Source organism: Oncorhynchus gorbuscha, linkage group LG15 (genome assembly GCF_021184085.1).
Source record: "Oncorhynchus gorbuscha isolate QuinsamMale2020 ecotype Even-year linkage group LG15, OgorEven_v1.0, whole genome shotgun sequence".
NCBI classification, from domain to species: Eukaryota; Metazoa; Chordata; class Actinopteri; order Salmoniformes; family Salmonidae; genus Oncorhynchus; species Oncorhynchus gorbuscha.
Window position 1 is genome coordinate 39,523,478 of NC_060187.1, and position 21,394 is coordinate 39,544,871.

The 21,394-nt window shown below is 43.1% G+C and overlaps 1 protein-coding gene across 1 annotated transcript in view; it reads right to left on the reverse strand.

The window, feature by feature from the left end:
* Positions 1-4,893: 4,893 nt before the first annotated feature.
* yjefn3 (YjeF N-terminal domain containing 3) overlaps positions 4,894-21,394 on the reverse strand; it is a 71,966-nt gene continuing 55,465 nt past the window's right edge. The window contains exons 2-6 of the mRNA XM_046301613.1: positions 18,231-18,339; positions 12,203-12,313; positions 10,151-10,264; positions 9,782-9,932; positions 4,894-5,634 (exon numbers count right to left, since the gene is read on the reverse strand). Coding sequence (XP_046157569.1) covers positions 5,438-5,634; positions 9,782-9,932; positions 10,151-10,264; positions 12,203-12,313; positions 18,231-18,339 — 682 coding nt within the window. The 3' untranslated portion in view covers positions 4,894-5,437. The remainder of the gene's footprint in view (positions 5,635-9,781; positions 9,933-10,150; positions 10,265-12,202; positions 12,314-18,230; positions 18,340-21,394) is intronic.

Below are 21,394 nucleotides of genomic sequence, written 5' to 3' on the forward strand. Positions count from 1 at the left end.
CACATACAAGTTTTTTTTCTCACTTTCCATAGATTAAGATTGAACCTGTTCTGACTGCTTTAAAATCTTAATTTCCCCCTGCTTTGTAATGCGTTTTTGGGCTGGTACCGAAGGTTGTATTCTCTCAGAACAGGTGTGTATATACCTCCAGAATACAGAGAAAACACACTCAGATATTATGATAAAGTGTAATATTATGTGTTTGGGTCCAGAAATGACAGCTATTGTTCAGTAAGTAAATGCTCAACCTCAGTGTAGTGTGATTGATGATACCGTAACTAACAAGAGACAGGCCTGACAACTGCCTAACAATAGCAATCAAATTGTCCAGAACCAAAAATATACACTGTGGCTTGGTTTTTGTCATGCTATTTATCAAAACAACTGAAAAGGTTAGTGCTGTCCAGGATCCTTGGGACATTGCTACCCTAAACCCTTACCTAACCCTATCCATTTTAAACTAATGTCAGAGTTGGGACGTCTCAAGGATCCCGGATAGTTAACTACACTGAACAAAAAATATTATCGCAACATGTAAAATGTTTTGTGCCATGTTTCATGAGCTGGATTAAAAGTTCCCAGAAATGTTGCATATGCACAAAAAAGCTCATCTCTCTCATAATTTTGTGCACTAATTTGTTTACATCCCTGTTAGTGAGCATTTCTCCTTTGCCAAGAAGTGTGGCATATCAAGGAGCTGATTAAACAGGGTCATGACCTGACTGCAGTTTGGTGTTATAACCGACTTCAGTGGGCAAATACTCACCTTCGATGGCCACTGGCACACTAGAGAAGTGTGCTTCTCACGGATGAATCCTGGTTTCAGCTGTGCTGGGCAGATGGCAGACAGCGTGTATGGTGTCGTGTGGGTGAGCGGTTTGCTGATGTCAACATTGTGAACAGAGTTCCCCATGGTGGCGGTGGGGTTATGGTATGGCAAGCATAAGCTATGCACAACCAGACAATTACATTGTCTATAGCAATTTAAATGCACAGAGATACCTGGATAAGATCCTGAGGCCCATTTTCATGCCATTCATCTGCTGCCATTACCTCATGTTTCAGGATCTGTACACGGTCACAGTTCTTCCATGGCCTGCATAATCACCAGACACCCATTGAGCATGTTTGGGATGCTCTGAATTGAAGTGTAAAACAGCGTGTTCCAGTTCCCGCCAATATCCAGCAACTTCGCACAGCCATTGAAGAGGAGTGGGACAACATTCCACAGGTAATAATCAACAACCTGCATAAGGCAATGGTGGTCACAACAGATACTGACTGGTTTTCTGATCCACACCCCTACTTTAAAAAAAAAGCTATCTGTGAAATCCATGGATTAGGGCCTAATGAATTCCTGTAAATTGACTGATTTCCTTATAAGAATTGTTAATCAGTCAAATGTTTGACATTTTAGCATGTTGGGTTTATATTTTTATTCAGTATATTTTTCCTGCCTATATTAGAAGGACAGCTGTAGTCATGTCGAGGGTTTTTGAGCTCTTCCATAAACTGTCATGTCGTCTCTCTGTCACAGACCATGCCCTACAGCAGATCTGCACATTGTTTATGTACTGGCAGACAGCATGACAATGCCAGATGGTCCATTTCTGGTTTGGCTTTGTAACTTTAACAACCGCTGATTGCACGATGGAGCGCTGCCAAATAGGGAAGTGGCTTCATGCCATTCAACAAACACTCACATCAAAACACACAGAGACATCCTTGTGAGATGGAGTGCACTGAATAGTTGCAAATGCATCATTAGCAATTGTAATGATGTTTAGGAATGATTCTGTAAAAGTCCCTCAAGCAGGCAGGATAATTCCATGCAGATCTGTAAAAGAATCTGTTCTAGTCTACCCTCACTTAGATGATCTGCCCTTAGTTTCATATCACTGAAATCCAGAGCAGCCTGGTGATGAACTGTATTAGAACATGTATCCTCAATGACATTAGTATCGGTTATTTAAGTGATAATGCCAGAGAAGCCGGTGGGATATGCAGTACTGGCACGGGTGTTGTTCGTGGAGGGCCAGCAAACCGTGCTAATATATCCTCCAAACACCAGCTTCGAGGGCATTATCACTTTTATACAAGGTGTTATCAACATATTCAAATAATGATTGACATATTTTCATTCAAATATTTATTTTGATTAATTTATTCAGACTATTTCATCCTTCCATGAGATACAGTCCCGACACAAAGCTAGGGTTGCTACCTAACTCCACTGGTCGTTTGTTCTATATTTCAGAGACGCCACCCAGTTGTTCAGTCTTTTTGTTCTATATTTATGGATGCGACCCAGTCATTCAGTCTAAATGTTCTATTGCCATACGGTCTGGCAATGTTCTTATCCCTTGTTTGCTATCAATCCAACTACGGCTAACTTACAGCCCAGTCAATCAGTGCAGCCAGAATAACAGCAAAGTAGCTGCATTTGTTTAAGCTGTTTTCTAATGACATTTATTTGAAAACATCCATAACAATGAGCCAATGATGCTCGATTTCAACTGGCATAGAACATCTGCTCTCTCGTCAGGACACTGTTGTTCAGAGGAGCTAGCCAACATCACAGCTAACACATTCACTTCAAATTGAAGCTGGAACGACTGCAAACTAGCTGCATTTAGTTTTTGTTTGACCTGATTTCTATTGACATTTCTTCATATATATCCATAAAATAATGCTGATTCATGATTGACTGGCTGAGAAAAGTCTAGACACTGTCAGAGAGACAGAGGCCGTATCTAGACTTGCCAGTTCATGCAGCTTTAGTATTCTGATCATGGAATTCAGAATGCGTCATGCATCTACATCTAAATGCGTCTACCGTGTCCATAGTGTGTCTGAATTCCCTTTTCCTGCACTATGTTCAATTGCCAGTATGCATTCTACAAACGGTGGAATATGCAAAATATGATAACACAACAACGACTGTTGGCAGTAGCTAACTACTGTAGCTAACTTTTGTAGCTAGCCAACAAGCTAGCAAGCAACACTAAAGAGATTGCAAACGGGTTAGGATTTGAAGCTAGCAAACACTTTCCTCACACGCTAGGAACATATTTCCTCCAACGTTGTAATGAATAGGTGCCTCTCTATCCCAAAGCACAAGTTTTCTGGAGACTTGTGGGAGGAGTACTGATGACCTCGCCCACTGTTTGCGCCACTGATTGCATCCAGACTGAGAAGAAATCTGCACACAATGCATCCATGACCACCTCCTGAAGTGGTCAGCTAGATCTGAACACAATCAGAACACAATGCAACTTTGGTGCATATAGACCCGTCTTTTCAATGCGATCTTTGTGTTCTGATAGCAGAAGTTGCATGTAAGTGTCAAGTGTAGACACAACCAGACAGCAAATTTATACAAATCTCTGCTATTGAAAACTAATTGCTAGTCTAAAAGAAATGGGAGATAATGTCTAGATGCTTTTTATAGTGGAGATCAAGTTTATAAATTGTCTGGCTGGGCTGATAAGACAGTGGATTGCACATAGAGATGGAACAGAGTAAACAGGCATTTCCACGTCATAGCTTTAGCCGGTGGTAATTAATGGAATAGACACAATGCAGTTTTAACCAATCTGCGTCCAGGATTAGACCCACCTGTTGTATAATATATCTTAATTCTCTTCCACCCTCTAACTTTTAAAACTTTGAATATCCTTAATTTAACATCAAACTTAAATACATTAAAAAGTGTCTCTAAAAATGCAGAGGATCAGAATAAAAAATATGAGGTGTAAATGTTCAGCTGTACTCCAAAAGCCTCTGGGCTCTGCTCTTGACAGGTTAACACCAATGTTTATTAAGGGATCAATATTCCAACACTATGACTTCCTACACACGGCGGTAACACTTAGAGGACACTGCAGGGTTTGCTATAAATACACCAGCTCGTACATAAACAGTCCTGTACCCCATTTACATCCCTTCACTGGCCTATTATGAACATGTTTAGAGACAGGTCAAAAGGATGCGACATTCCTCATCAACTAATTACCACTACACTGCTTTTTGTTTACCAGATTGGTTCCCAAATTTAATTCAGTTGTAAACCAATAAACCAGACAGACACCTTGTTTTACTGTAGCATCCCAAAATATAAAAGGCCTCCTCAAATTCATACAGAATATGAAAAAAGGCCTCCTCAAATTCATACAGAATATGAAAAAAGGCCTCCTCAAATTCATACAGAATATGAAAAAAGGCCTCAAATTCATACAGAATATGAAAAAAGGCCTCCTCAAATTCATACAGAATATGAAAAAAAGCCTCCTCAAATTCATACAGAATATGAAAAAAGGCCTCCTCAAATTCATACAGAATATGAAAAGGCCTCCTCAAATTCATGCAGAATATGAAAAAAAAGGGAAAAGGCCTCTCAAATGGATATGACAAAGTTCTGATTTCACTCCATCGACTCTGGTTTCAGAGAGGAGGGAAATGCTTCAGCATGTCATATAATCTGTTTAATCTCCTGTCTGAGCTCCTCTAACAATATCTGAGGCTTTGTATGGATTTGCATAGAGATCACACAGTAAACTATAGTTATAAAGCATACTGGAAATTTCATCCACCAACACAGTATAGATTCTACCAAGTTTTCACTCCTGTGGAAGATTTAGAGCTCTATTCAATCTGTAATCCACGCTAGAAATATCAAGGTAATTTACGATTGGGTCAACGTATGCTGTGTTTACCGTGAATGTAAGTCTCTGCTAAGGCGGGAAAATGACTTAAATTACAATCACGCTGTGCAGTTGAACTTCTGAGATGCGGATTGAATAGAGCCCTTTAGTTTCATGATTACCTTTCAATGTTGTCAGCTGTCATCTTTCCTACGTTTCTTACATCGAATCACGTAGAAATCAAAACAAATAACGACTAAATTAGATATTTTATTGGACAAAGAGTTAACTCTACAACTGCCAATCAATGAACAGGTGTTACTTGGATTCAGGAAATGCAGTAGTGTAGACTGAATCAATTAAAATAAAAAACAGCTGATCGAAAGTACAGTTCTGTAACCCAAAAACCAAACATTTTTCAATAAAATAAAATAAAATTTAAAAAATAGCACTTAAGTCGAGGGTTGCATTCATCAGTTGAGGCTGTGGGAGAAAGAACATCTTGAAAATATGCTAAGAAGATATCACTAAAAGGAGAATGTCGCAACTCACATGGAAACTCCTCAAACCATTTCCAAAACAGACATACAACTCAGACCACCCACAGATTCTAAATATCATCTTTCTATTGTATATGAGTGGATTCTGGCTAAGGCGCAACCTCCTTTAGTCTACATCCATTGGAGAGATGGCACATGAACGATAAAGCACAGAAACAATCTAGAAAATACAAAACATGTAAATATATTATCCATATTTATCCAAAATGAGGACTGCAGGGTGTACTGTAGATGTTACAGTTCTATAAGACAGTCTGTGCCTGGGTATTCTGGCAGGTTCAGATCGTATTTCTTTTGGATGTCATAAGGCAGGAAGCGTCCTGCTAAGAAGTGCTTCCCCGAGAAGCTGGTGGCGCACTTCTTTGGTGCCGTGAGCGAGATGAGGACGTCTGGATTGATCCCGTCTGAGGTCACCTGGTCCACATCCCAACCTTTGACAGACAAACGATGATCATCATCATTTAAATTCCACCTCCATAGTTCGAGCAACAAATCGGTTGACATCTACTGGCTAAATGTCATGTGACATAACAGAGTGAGTATCTCACTTGATCTTCTCCTTTCAACTTTAAATGGGTATGTTATATCTCACAGATGAGAAACCTGCTGGCTAGCAGCATTCCAAAAGAAAAGAAATGGGGAGAGGGTATGATGTAATGGACAGAGCCAGATGCCAAATAGATGTACTACACTAAGCTACATGCTTTACTGTCTCAGTCCATCCAGCTTGACCTTTACCACTCCTAGCTCGACAGTGTTGAGGTTGACTTGAGGTTGATCTGACGAAACCTATTGCAGTTGCAAATGTGGTTGTGTATTATGGTACATGTACAGGCTTTTCTTTTGTATGACTAATTCATGTTTAACTCAGAGGTAAACCCCGTTTTGGGCAGTTTTCTATACATCTGTGCACCATTGGCAAATGTTGGGTGTACAGCATACTGTACAGTGCCTTGCAAAAGTATCCAGGCCCCTTGGATTTCTTCACATTTTATTGTGTTATAAAGTGGGACAATTTACGCAAAATACTCTGTCAAAGTGGAATATGTTGTTTATTTTTGGGTGGGGGGTTAATACAAATGAAATAACTAAAATATAGTTGCTGTATAAGTATTCATCGCCCTGAGTCAATACATGTTAGAAACACCTTTCACATCAATTACAGCTGTCAGTCTTCTTGGGTACATCTATAAGAGCTTTGCACGCACAATATTTGCCCATTATTATTTTCAAAATAATTGTTGGGGATCATGGGAAGTCAGTCGTTTTCAAGTCTTGCCATAGAGCAGCAGTGGTTACAGTGTTGGGCCAGTAACTGAAAGGTTGCTGGATGGAATCCCCGAGCTGACAAGGTCAAAATCTGTCTTTCTGCCCCTGAACAAGGCAGTTAACCCACTGTTCCCTGGTAGGCAGTCATTGTAAACAAGAATACAAACTGACTTGCCCAGTTAAATAAAGGTGAAATTAAAAATGTAAAAATAGATTTTCAAGCAGATTTCAGTCAAAACTGTAACTTGGCCACTCAAGAACATATATTTTTCTAAAAATGATTTTTATTTTTCTATTATCTGCCGAAATTGTTGCAACCCCTATTACTAGCCTGTTCAACGTCTCTTTCGTATCGTCTGAGATTCCCAAAGATTGGAGAGCTGCCGCGGTCATCCCCCTCTTTAAAGGGGGTGACACTAGACCCAAACTACTACAGACTTATCCTACCCTGTCTTTCTAAGGTCTTCGAAAGCCAAGTTAACAAACAGATTACCAACCATTTCAAATCCCACCGTACCTTTTCCGCTATGCAATCTGGTTTCAGAGCTGGTCATGGGTGCACCTCAGCCACGCTCAAGGTTCTAAACAACATCATAACCGCCATCGATAAGAGACATTACTGTGCAGCTGTATTCATCGACCTGGCCAAGGCTTTCGACTCTGTCAATCAGAGTCTTATTGGCAGACTCAACAGCCTTGGTTTCTCAAATTATTGCCTCACCTGGTTTACCAACTACTTCTCCGATAGAGTTCAGTGTGTCAAATTGGAGGGCCTGTTGTCCAGACCTCTGGCAGTCTCTATGGGGGTGCCACAGGGTTCAATTTTTGGGCCGACTCTCTTCTCTGTATATATCAATGATGTTGCTATTGCTGCTGGTGATTCTCTGATACACCTCTACGCAGATGACACCATTCTGTATACTTCTGGCCCTTCTTTGGACACTGTGTTAACTAACCTCCAGACGAGCTTCAATGCCATACAACTCTCCTTCCGTGGCCTCCAACTGCTCTTAAACACAAGTAAAACTAAATTCATGCTATTCAACCGATCACTGCCCGCACCTGCTCGCCCATCCAGCATCACTACTCTGGACGGCTCTGACTTAGTGAATACGTGGACAACTACAAATACCTAGGTGTCTGATTAGACTGTAAACTCTCCTTCCAGACTCACATTAACCATCTCCAATCCCAAAATTAAATCTAGAATCAGCTTCCTATATAGCAACAAAGCATCCTTCACTCATGCTGCCAAACATACCCTCATAAAACTGACCATCCTACCGATCCTCGACTTCGGTGATGTCATCTATAGAATAGCCTCCAACACTCTACTCAACAAACTGGATGCAGTCTATCACAGTGCCATCCGTTTTGTGACCAAAGCCCCAAACACTACCCACCATTGCAACCTGTACGCTCTCGTGGTTGGCCCTCGCTTCATACTCGTCGCCAAACCCACTGGCTACAGGTTATCTACAAGTCTCTGCTAGGTAAAGCGTTATATCTCAGCTCACTGGTCACCATAGTAGCACCCACTCGTAGCACACGCTCCAGCAGGTATATCTCACTGGTCACCCCCAAAGCCAATTCCTCCTTTGGTCGTCTTTCCTTCCAGTTCTCTGCTGCCAATGACTGGAACTAACTGCAAAAATCTCTGAAGCTGGAGACTCATATCTCCCTCACTAGCTTTAAGCGCCAGCTGTCAGAGCAGCTCACAGATCACTGCACCTGTACATAGATGGGCTGTTTACAGATGGGCTATCTACCTACATCATCCCCATACTGTATTTATTTATTTATCTTGCTCCTTTGCACCCCAGTATCTCTACTTGCACATCTACCATTCCAGTGTTTAATTGCTATATTGTAATTACTTCGCCACCATGGCCTATTTATTGCCATAACTCCCTTATCTTACCTCATTTGCACTCACTGTATATAGACTTTTTCTTTTCTTTTGTTCTACTGTATTGTTGACTGTGTTTAGTTTATTCCATGTGTAAGTCTATGTTGTTGTATGTGTCGAATTGCTATGCTTCATCTTGGCCAGGTCGCAGTTGCAAATGAGAACTTGTTCTCAACTAGCCTAAATAAAGGTGAAATTAAAATAAAATAAATGTTCTTCTTGGTAAGCAACTCCAGTGTAGATTTTGCCATTTGTTGTAGGTTATTGTCCTGCTGAATTCCTCTCGCAGTCTCTTGTATAAAGCAGACCGAAGCAGGTTTTCCTCTAGGATTTTGCCTGTGCTTAGCTCCATCCCGTTACTTTTCATCCTGAAAAACTCCCCAATATTTGCAGAGGTCAAGCATACCCATACCATGACGCAGCCACCACCATGCTTGAACATAAGGAGGCAGTTACTCAGTGATCTGTTGTGTTGGATTTGCCCCAAACATGTGGCGTTGCATTTAGACCAAAAAGTGTATTCTTTTGCTGTATTTTTCCCCCAGTATTACTTTAGTGCCTAGTTACATACAAGATGCATGTTTTGGAATATTTTTATTCTGTATATTTGTATTCTTCTTTTCACTCTGTCATTTAGGTCATTATTGTGGAGTCACTCCAATGTTGTTGATCCATCCTCAGTTTTCTGCCATCACAGCCATTGAACTCTGTAGTTGTTTTAAAATCACCAATGGCTTCATGGTAACATCCCTTAGCAGTTTCATTCCTGTACTGCAGCTCGGTTCAAAGGGGATGACTATCTTAGATGTGGCAGGGTAGCCTAGTGGTTAGAGCGTTGGACTAGTAACCGAAAGGTTGCAAGTTCAAATCCCCGAGCTGACAAGGTACAAATCTGTCGTTCTGCCCCTGAACAGGCAGTTAACCCACTGTTCCTAGGCCGTCGTTGAAAATAAGAATTTGTTCTTAACTGACCTGCCTAGTAAAATAAAAGGTCAAATAAATAATATAATTATATAATCCACACTTGACCATATTCAATGTCTGATGTGTTATTGTTTACCCATCTACCAATCACACCCTTCTTCATGAGGCGTTTGAAAAGCTCCCTGGTCTTTGTAATTTAATCTGTGTTTGAAATTCAATACTTGACTGAGGACGTCAAATTTGACTCCTGAACTAATTTAGGCTTAAACAAACGGGCTGAATACTTACGCAATGACAATTTTTTTCTAGAAAAAAATACAATTGACATTTTCTTCCACTTTGATATAACAGTATAATGTATTTGTCTTGAACCAAAAAATGACAAATACATTTTAATCCCAGTTTGTAACTATAAAATGTGATGAAATCCAAGGGGTCTGAATACTTTTGAAAGGCACTGTAGCTCTCAGCCTTACCTGAGGGCATGTCCACACTGGCGATGGGGATCTTGACCTGCTTGAGGGTGACTAGGATGCCAGCATAAGGCTCCTTCACGTCTGTGTGGTCAGTCTCTGGCCCCAGGATGGCATCGATCACCAGGTTATAGGCATCGTTGATCAGCTGCACCTGAACACACAACCCAAACTCTGATCAATATCTAGAAAAGAGCTCTACGTTATTCTCCCAGCTCCAGCAAGCTCAGCCGGGGCCAAATCCTACAGTGAGATGCAGGTGCTCCACTCATGGTGCACTTGCATAAATCAGTTACATTTGCAAATGTCAAGCTTAATTCAAGGATGAATGTATCTAGAAATGTCTTTATAGTCCTTTGTGATGTTGCTCACCTCTGTTGGGAGATAGGAGAGGAATGGGATGTCCATCTTCTCACACTGAACTGTGAAGTCCTGATGAATGGTGTTAGGAGTGCGTTTGGGATAGTAGATGGTGGGCTCGTACTCCTTTTGGAAGGAAGGAGAGAGGCGAGAGCGAGAGGGGAGAAAGAGGGAGAGCGAGCAAGGGGTAGGTAAAGAGAGATCGAGCGAGAGAGAGAATGACAGAGAGGCACTGCAAGTATATCAAAATGAAGTATAGCAATGAATACATGCCCTCGAACAAGGAGAACATTTATGAGAGGATGTACGTTGCTGTTTTTCCTGCCCTCTCTCTAGTCTGTCTGTTTATCTATCCAGCCCTGATTTACTATACACAGACTGACAAGGCTCCCCTCTGATTAGCACAGCACTGTAGGCCTCTAGCCCTCAGGTCTGGAGGATGACTGAATTAGACCTCCGTGGTTAATGATAGACGTTTATGGAAAGCCAGACACCTGTGGCTTGTGTTGTTAAACAATGGACACCCGTGATCTCCACTGCTAATGGACGTCAATCCCAGCAATTAATAGTCTATGTGAAAGGGCCTCAGTGTGCTGCTGCTGTGCTTTCAGTGGAAGGCCTGGCTGGTTAGATGGTTGCGTAAGGAGGAGGTACTGTAAACCAGGCAGTGAGAGGTGCAGGTCTCTCCATCTCTGACTAACTGGCCCTGGTCAGATTCAGATGGGGAAGTGGTCTGTCACTCCAGACGTCAGTCCACACGCTCCTGAGAGACATTAAACCAATCAGACCTCAACATCGGGCCAGAGAGGCCGGGGAACGGACTACTGACGCCATCTTTCGTTGCTGCAGCTAAAGTACCCAGAGAGAGATGTCCCCTCTGGGTTGGCAGCGACCCCTCTGTGATCTCCTAGTGCCCTGACCTAGAAGAGGTTACATCATCAACGTCATAGAGACGTACCTCGGGGACGGAGGCACCGTCAGGATGCTCTCTAGCGTCAACAAGCGTTATGGAGCAGGAATACAGGAGACATGAGGCCTATGACTACAGGTTACAGACAGGTCACAAGCCTTTTCCTGTTGATGTTAAGCATTCCCGATATTGAACTTCCTCTCCCTGAAGGCTAGCATTCTGGGTTGGCCATGAAGGAGCATCATCCCTTTAGTCACAGTCCATTGAGATTCACGTGGTTTTGTCAAATTGGAAACAAAGACCACATTGTTGAATCTCGGGGATTCATGTGTCATGTGATAAACAACTTGATCCTTTCAGACGTTGAGGCCAAGGTGCTTTTTCTTCACTAGAAACATAAAATAACCACATAATGTTCTGAAAGAACTGTGGAACATCATGTGCATCCTCCCTTGCGTGAACAACAAGCTGGACTAACGTTCACGGTCATAATGAATCATATTCAGACTCATCGACCGATGATACCCAGTCGCTGCCCCAAAAACTTCACAGACAGTCATCTTACAACTTTAACAGATTCTGTCAACATGGTTTTAATCAGAGATATTGACACTTCATAAATCTGGCATCTCAGACACATATGGAGACATATGGTTATATAGATCCATTCCGTTCCAAGGCAGGGAAACCAGAGCACGTCTATGGTTTCCACCACATAGAATAAAGATGGTAGATTTTCCTCAGTAGATCACTGGTAAATGCTTGTTCAGATTGTTTTTAGTTAGTGCAATCATCTGTAATATTGCAATTAATGCATTTACACCACAGAACAGCATTATCCACAGTCATGCAAACTAATGTGACCATGACATCATGTTACATTACCGCTGCCAACTGTAAACAGACAGTATTTAACGAGGGTAACGGTATTTAATGAGGGTCACAATGAAATGATGTCATTGACATTTTCAATCCCGTAATGGATCAATTAACCATGACTCAGATGACTATTTATGGGAGTTGAAATGAAAATCTCCTAATACTGCAATTAAACCCAGTGAACCATTTGTTAACTTCTAACTATTTTCTGATATTGTCCACATGGCCATGTGTGTGTGATGCCTGGCGGGTGAAGTCTATTGTGGTATACTTACGAATATACGCAGGTGGCGGGCACACACCAGGCCGATGGAGCCATTCTGGTCAGGACCACAGACCACCAACACTGTCGGCTGCTTCTTAGCCAGGGAGGTCAGAGGAAAGGCCTGGAGGGAGGTGATTGAGTGAGTGACGGATAGAGGGAGGGAGGGAGACAGAGAGTGAGACAGACATCACCAACTAGCCTAGCAGACTCATTGTCCAGTGGACGGGTCATTCTATCCGCGAGGCTGACCTTGCATCACTGTCAGAGACTCTCTCCTTCGCGTGCCAGGAAGTCCTAGCCATGGCCAGGGGAAATGGCACCCAGGTCTTTTTTTAAAGACAGACAGCCCAAAACGCATTCAAATAACCCTGACAGGAATGGAAACAATACCAGAGGCGGACGCCGCAGGATGCTCCCTTTAAATAACACACTACTTTCCATCAGGCCTGAGCCATGAGTTTCCCCACTAGGCCCTGGCATCTCCACCTCTCTGTTTAACAGGGGCACAGCACATATCCCAGTAAATCCCCTCACACGTCCTTAAATGAGGCAGCAGGTCTCTAACACTTTCCTGTTGACTTAAGTGGTCTAATCTTCCTCCTCACACTAGTGGAGGCTGGTACGAGGAGCAATAGGAGGACAGGCTTATTGTAATGGCTGGAATGGAATAAATGGAACAGGGAGACAAACATGTGGTTTCCATATGTTTGATGTGTTCAATACCGTTCCATTCCAGCCATTATAAATGTGCCCATCCTCCTATAGCTCCTCCCACCAGCCTCCTCTGCTTCACACACACCTAAATAGAACCAGTGGGGGAGTGAATCATGTAGCTAGTGTTGCTAGCTACATCACAGCCAAGAGTGTCTCACCTCACCCCGCAACGCCTTCACCAAACCAAATGTTGGGTAAAGGCCACTATAACCGGAACTCTAAATGGAGGGGTACATTACAGTGCAACAAATGGAACCGTACTCTAATTGCAGTATTCAATTAATACAGACTTGAAAGCATTAATTACAGTAATGATGCTGGGAGAGGGGAGACAGCAGCCATTATCTCTAACATAAATATTCTGTCTGGGAGCAGATACACTCTAAATTAGATGGAAGAAGGATGGTAATGACAGCTCAGGCCCATGAGTCGGAAGCGAGAGATAGGCTCCATTTTCTTATCTGCGTGGCTGAAACAGTTTCCTGGTGTATATCCCACTGTGCAACAGGATTTTGGTGTGTGTGTCTCGATGTGATGACACCCTCTCTGACCTGTTCCCCTGAGGTAAATGCTAAGGCTAATAAGCACAGTATAATGACCGGCCATCTTTGAGAGGAGTGGAAGTGGCATTCAATATGAACATACTGTGCAGTGGGAAGCCCGAGTGCCTTTTACAGCAGCTTTTAGGATTAGGATTGTTTTAGGATTAGGATTGTTTTAGGATTAGGATTTTTGCAATAACAGAGTGATTAAAGAGCTAATGTCAATAATGCACATCCAGTGGGAAACCAGAAAAAGCTAGTTTTAGAGGAGCACGATAAACAGAGAAGCCAAACCCAGACCAGGTTATCTGTTAGGGCCCTTCCAAACCCAGACCAGGAGCTTCTATCTGGAGGAATGCTAATCCAGTGCCTTTGGAAAGTATTCAAACCCTTAGATTTTTTTCCACATTTTGTTATGTTACAGCCTTAAAGCCTTAATCGATTTTTTTTAAACAATTATAATAATTACAACCCCATCATGACAAAGCGAAAACAGGTTACCTTATTTACATCAGTATTCAGACCCTTTGCTATGAGACTCAAAATTGAGCTCAGGTGCATCCTGTTTCCATTGATTATTTATGACATGTTTCTACAACTTGATTGGAGTCCACATGTGGTAAATTCAATTGATTGAACATGATTTGGAAAGGCACACACTTGTCTATATAAGGTCCCACAGTTGACAGTGCATGTCAGAGCAAAAACCAAGCCATGAGGTCGAAGGAATTGTCTGTAGAGCTCCGAGACAGGATTGTGTTGATGCACAGATCTGGGGAAGGGTACAAAAAAAATTCTGCAGCATTGAAGGTCCCCAAGAACACAGTGGCCTCCATCATTCTTAAATGGAAGAAGTTTGGAACAACCAAGACTCTTCCTAGGGCTGGCCGCCCGGCCAATCTGTGCATCAGGGGAGAAGAGGAAGGAAGTGACCAAGAACCCGATGGTCACTCTGACAGAGCTCCAGAGTTCCTCTGTGGAGATGGGAGAACCTTCCAGAAGGACCACCATCTCTGCAGTACTCCACCAATCAGGCCTTTATGGTAGAGTGGCCAGACGGAAGCCATTACTCAGTAAAAGACACATGACTTGGAGCCATGACTTGGAGCCTGCTTGGAGTTTGCCAAAAGGCACCTGAAGGCCAGGCACCACAGGCTAATAGGGATGTTTTTCCCTTTACTCTCATCAGACTGAAACGTTACCAGTTGAAAGTATACATGAATACAATATATTATTGTATTACAAGTTTTATTTATAAAACATTTTAAATATGCAAATAGATAAGCCCTCCTTAAATGGCGCTAACCTTTTATTCAACACATTGCTTCAAGCAGGTTTTTTGTTTTATTGTGATAAGACACTCAATGGTCAGACTTTTACAGATCAGTTTATCAAAATATTGTAATTTCATCAAAATCTCGTCACATGTATAACGGATGCATATTTTGAATATATTTACACATAAAATGACACTTAAAATCAAAACGACACAAGATCAATATTTTTTTTTAAGCCTCTGTAAATATGACTATAAGACCTAAGACCCTGTGTGTGGAATAATGTAAATGCACATCCTTTGAAGCCTGAGAAATGAATTGGGGCAGGGAGAACATGTCATTTTTAGAAAATGGTTGATAAAGATATGCTAATGCAATTAAAATGTACTTTCCATAAATATGACAATTTATGACACATTAATTGAACTCTTATGTATAGATATCTTCTAAACGGACAAATAAACATCAAATATACATTTGACAAATACATTAGCACATTTGATACATTTGTTTCAAGCAATATAGCATATGCTTTGAATACTGGTCTGTTGGGCAGTTCTGGGCAAATTCTCATATCACTTTACTCAATTTGTCACATACAATGATTTTTTGTATGGCTGTTGAAATGTGCAGAACATTAATCAGCTATGCCTGCCCCATATGTAAGGCCCTCTGAGTTGTTGCTGGTGCCGCTTTACTCTCTTGACTGTGTCATGGGACCTGCGCCTACGCTTGGCACACTCCATTGAAGAAAAGTCAGCTCTCGCAACATGCCTTGCATCCTCCTCTCTGATTGCTTCCAGTGTCACCAATGTGCTGTCAAGCCACAATTTGTTCGTCACATTTGATATAGCAGTGGCTCCCTCATTGAACGTGGTTACTGCCATACTGGCTACTCCGTCAATGTGACTTTTGCCCACAAAGACAGTTTTGGGGCATCGCAACCATATTACAGAGCTCAGACAACCATTTGCATTCTGGGTTCCTCCATGCTACATTCTTTTGAGGACGTTATCATTTGACATCCTATGATATACAGGTACCATTTTCTGTGCAACCTCTCTGTGACAGGGTGGATCTTCACTATTTTCTAGGGCTCACTGGTGACAGCACCAATGCACACACCTATCCCATAGTTGGAAGGGAATCCACTCATGCCAAGTGCATTCAAATTTAGCAGTACGTCCAACTGGCGCACAACCGCAGACCAGGTGTTACCACGCAAGCCCAAGACCCCCACATCTGGCTTCGTCAACTGCGGGATCGTCTGAGACCAGCCACCCAGACTGCTGATGAAACTGAGGAGTATTTCTGTCTGTAATAAAGCCCTTTATGGAGGAAAACTCATTCTGATTGGCTGGACCTGGCTCCCCAGTGGGTGGGCCTATGCTCTCCCAGGCCGGGGGGGTTTTACTTGGCTCATCGAGCTCTAGCGACTCCTTGTGGCGAGCCGGGTGCCTGCAGGCTCACCTCGGTCATCAGTTGAACGATGTTTCCTCCGACACATTGGTGCGGCTGGCTTCCGGGTAAAGCAGGCCGTCATGTTTTGGAGGATGCATGACTCGACCTTCACCTCCCGAGCCTGTTGGGGAGTTGCAGCGATGAGACAAGTCAGAAAATGGGGAGAAAAGGGGGGTAAAATAGGAATGAATAAATAAGATTCATGGGTAAAAATGATAAAGTGTAAGAAAAATACATACACAAGGATACACAGACACATACACGCCCCCCCCCCCCACACACACACACATAAATACGGCCACACACTATTAATGAAAGCTGCACAGGATAATGAATATGTTTTACGACGGACATGTTGACATATTGAACACATCCTGATTAGACAGAACAGGGACCCAGGGACAACACACTCCAGCGTTTACTGCTCCATGGAAGCGGAACATTATTTGTCTCCCCAGGTGTTGAAAGGCTTCCCAACCCAGGCTGAACACAGGCGCCGCTCCACACGCACTCCAGCCCAGATCACAGAGGAACACACCGGAGATGGACCCGTCATGGCCCGTGTGGTTGCTGCCGGGGGGATTGGATCTCTTTGGACGTATGGGGGGGTGGGGGGGTGGGGATTACTTGGTGAAAAATTAATCTATCTGGCAACTGCAACGACTGCAGTGAAATCATAAGGCCCTACTACTGCCCTTTTCTTCAATAACAGTGATGTCATGCATGTGTGTGCAGAAGCCCCAGGCCGATCCGGGTCGAGCCAGGCGCTGTTTGTCTAGCTACGGTATGTGTGCTGCGGCTGTGTCCGCTCTGGCCATGGACCATTGGCTGCTGGTGATAATGGTGGTAAGGGGATGTGGTTGAGGTAATCAGACGTTCTCTCTGAAAGGAAAGTGTCTCATATGTCTGGAATCTCAGGGAACATTTATCACACCACACTGGGTGCCCGTGGAGCGAACGACCGCAGGGTTAAACCAACCAACCGTCTGGTCAAAGGAACCACGTGTGTTCCTGACAGCTCCACAGAGACACACTCCAGACACTACTGCTGCTACCGCTGACTACAGGCAGTCTGACTTGGAGAACTTACACACACACACACACACACACAACAGACAAACAAGCTAAAAACAGACACATGATACATAAGCAGACACATACACGTGCTAACACACACACACACACACAAACAAAAGGGACTGATAAGGGGCATGTGGACTTGCCAGACTGGCTCCCAGCTGAGCAGATTAGTCTCTCATCAGACAATCAGGCCAGATAGAGCCTCTGTTCACTGATGTGCCTCAGGGTTTATGGAGCAGAGACACAGCATTGTTGAGGGGGACAGTTCTCCCACAACTGTAAATAAACACCCACACTCAGTTTTTTCAAGAATACAGGGCCTCCCGGGTGGTTAAGGGCGCTGTACTGCAGCGCCAGCTGTGCCACCAGAGACTCTGGGTTCGCGCCCAGGCTCTGTGGTAACCGGTCGCGACCGGGAGGTCCGTGGGGCGACGCATCGTTGGCCTAGCGTCGTCCGGGTTAGGGAGGGCTTGGCCGGTAGTGATATCCTTGTCTCATCGCGCACCAGCGACTCCTGTGGCGGGCCGGGCGCAGTGCACGCTAACCAAGGTTGCCAGGTGCACTGTGTTTCCTCCGACACATTGGTGCGGCTGGCTTCCGGGTTGGATGTGCGCTGTGTTAAGAAGCAGTGCGGCTTGGTTGGGTTGTGTATCGGAGGACGCATGACTTTCAACCTTCGTCTCTCCCGGGCCCCTACGGGAGTTGTAGCGATGAGACAAGATAGTAGCTACTAAAACAATTGGATACCACGAAATTGGAGAGAAAAAAAAGGGATTAAAAAAAGAATACAGAGAACAGAACAGCCCCTGTGTGTTCCCTAAATCTCTATTCACGGTTCCTAGCTATTAGAAAGTTGCATGGGTTTGAAATACTATTAATACTATTAGGTGGAACAGCATCAGAATCTGGGGAATGAGGGATGGATGAAATGGATGAATGGTCCCTTGGAGAAAGAATAAGGTACCTTGGTGATGGCGATGGCACAGGCATGCCCCCATATCTCTATGAGCTGCTGCTGGCCAAACCTGTAGTCCCTCAGCAACTCTGTCTCAATGGCTGCTGTCTCCACTTTACTGGAAGGGAAACACAACACCGAGCATTAGCATCATCAATCAGATTCAGTCAATCACAATTCCATTATATACTGTACGGCAGCACTGTTGATGCATCTCTCAGCCAAACTGGAAATAAACCTCAAAAACACATGTTGCTGTGTTGCATGTTAGATTACATGCTTGGTTGGGGATTGTCTGAGGCCTGAAGTCTTTCCGGTACCAAGTTTAAGTTTATGAAGTAGGTATTTACAAGGCTCTGAAAGAGGGTGCTGTCAGGAACTAAATGATTGGCACCCTCGATAAAGATGAGCAAAAACAACTGTATAATAAATCATACAAATACTGAGTTATAAAATATGCAAATTTTTAACTAATATAAATTGCTCAGAGAAAGAGATTTTTTTTTAAAAAGGAGTAAAGATTATTGGCACCCCTTTTTTTCAGTACTGCAGCACCCTAACCATGCGAGGCATCCTAACCTTGCGAGGTTAACGACACAGTCTTTTTCTAAAATGTTTAATGAGATTACAGAAGACATTTGGAGAGATCTTAGGTCATTCCTCCATACAGAATCGTTACAGATCCTTGATATCCTTCGTCTGCGCTTATGGACGGCCCTCTTCAATTCAAACCAAAGGTTTTTAATGGGGTTCAAGTCCAGAGACTTTTTTCAATTAACTATTTCTATGTGGATGTTGATGTGAGCTTGGGGTTGTTGTCTTGCTGGAACATCCACTTGCGGCCAACTGCCAGCCTCCTGGCAGAGGCAACCAGGTTCATGATGCCGTTGACCTTAACAAGGTTTACAAGACCAGTGGAAGCAAAATAGCCCCATAACATCAAAGATGAACCACCATATTTTACCGTAGGTATGAGATACTTTTCTGCATAGGCTTCTGTTTTTCGACACCAAAGCCACCATTGGTGTGTGTGGCCAAAGAGCTCTATTTTCATGTCATCTGACCATAGCACCACTTGGAGTTTGATAAACGGCATTTACACTTGGATTTGAACCGCTGCATGGTCAATTATGAATGATGTAGTTGCATGGCTCTGAAACAGGTATATGTAAAAGGCTTAAAGTCAGTATACTGGGGTGTGCTGTTAAACCAGAGAGGGAAAGGGAGCATTGAAAACCGATCCTACAGTAGCTACATGGCACCGCGTGTGTGCTTGTGTGCCGTATGTGCCTCATTTATGTGTGTATGTGAATTCTGGATGCATTGTTTCTGTGCTATTTGTCATTCTGTGCATGCTGGCTGTGTGACTAATGCTCCTGTATCAGAGCGAGGGAGGTTGGTCTGCTGGTTTGACCTGTCAGGTTTTAGTCTGACTGTGTGTGTCACAGGTCAGGACAGGTGACAGGGACACTGCTACTGATATGTCCCCTCTCATCCACTACGTGAACAGATCCTATAAGGCAAAAAAAAAATGGCTTGTGTTGTCTGCACGTGAGCTGCTGTAGGCACACAGAAAGTACAGTATTCCTTATCACACTAGGGACACCTGGTGGAGAGCTGGAGTACTACATCACAACTTTCTCTTGACGACGATGGAGAACATTATAATCGAAGCATATTGTATGATAGCATATCTAAATAGACGTGTTTATAAGTTATTTAACACATTTTATTAGAGTGAGAATTGATCGATGCAGTCACAACATTCCAATAACAACAGTCAGTAATGTCGATGTCCTATTTGCCCAAATGTTCGCAGATAAAAAATAAATAATGTGTTACCAAGACAACATAGATCCATTTAGGTTGCATGAGTTCAGCAGAGAAAGGGAGAGAAATCAATCACATCAATATACTGTGGAAGCAGAGGGATCTAACCATTTCGAACCTCTCCAGCTATAGAGCTAACGGTCAGTTTCTGTGTGTGCGTGTTCGCACGCGGGTGTGTCACTGCTGCTTGCACATGTGTGTCACGTGTTTGCCTTTAAGGCGGCATTTGTGTTTCCAGCAGGACTATTTTTGTTTACAGCATAATCTGTGTCAGTTGATGCTTTGCTCTCACACATACAATATAAAGGAGCACAAATAATCTCTTCTCATAACCTTTTTCATCCTCCATTTGTGACTACAGAGACAATCTAAAGCACGTAACAGCATTAGGACTCAATTCAATCCATAGCGTTGAAGATATGCTTTAAAGCGCGATTGACAATTAATGGCAATCGCACAGATTGCATTCAAGGTAAACGCTGCATAAATCGGATCAATTGGAAATGACTTTTAAATGTGAACCGCACTACAATGCAGATGTTCTGTGCTATGGATTGCATCGAGCCCCTTGGCAGCTCAACAATGACCTTAGAAGCTCAACAATGACTAAGGAGTTTGTCTCTGATGTCAAACCTTATTCAGACTTACATCTTATGACTAAACGCTTTAATAGTTATTTCAGGTCCTCAACAGCTGAAAGTCATATGTTGAAAGCATTTCAAATGCTATCACCCTGGCAGACAAACCCCACATTCACATCTCCTAACCAACAAAACAGATGGTGAAAAAACACAATCCGAAGAAAATAAAATAGCCTGCAGGCTAACAACACACAGACATCATAAACTTAACCTTCTTTCATCATAACCAGAACCTTCATTTCACTGTGACTAGTTGAAGGCTAAAGGTTGGCCCAGCGTTCCCTTCTCTTGTGGCTCTAGGATCACTGTGTTAAAACCCACCTCGTCCAACAGGGCTTTTGGCATTTAGCTCAGCCAATAGAGCATCACAGCTGTCACCCAGGGCTAGCCTGGGGCAGACTGCCTGGCTCACTGACACATGATGGTCTTTTACAAAGATCACCTTTGTCCACTATGTTGGATGGATGCTCTTATAATAGGACTATAGTACTTTTACAGTAAGCTATGGAGTAGAATTGATCCTTGGTCACTGCCTGTAGGGCTAAATAAAATGTAAAGCTAACCCTTGTCACCTTGGTTAGATGTTGCCCGTAAGCACCAATTTAGGGTCAGCTAACCCTCACCCAATCCTAACCTTAACCATTAGGGTGGGGGGCATAAAACTGACCTCAGATCTGTGTTAGTCTGGGGAACATCATCCTA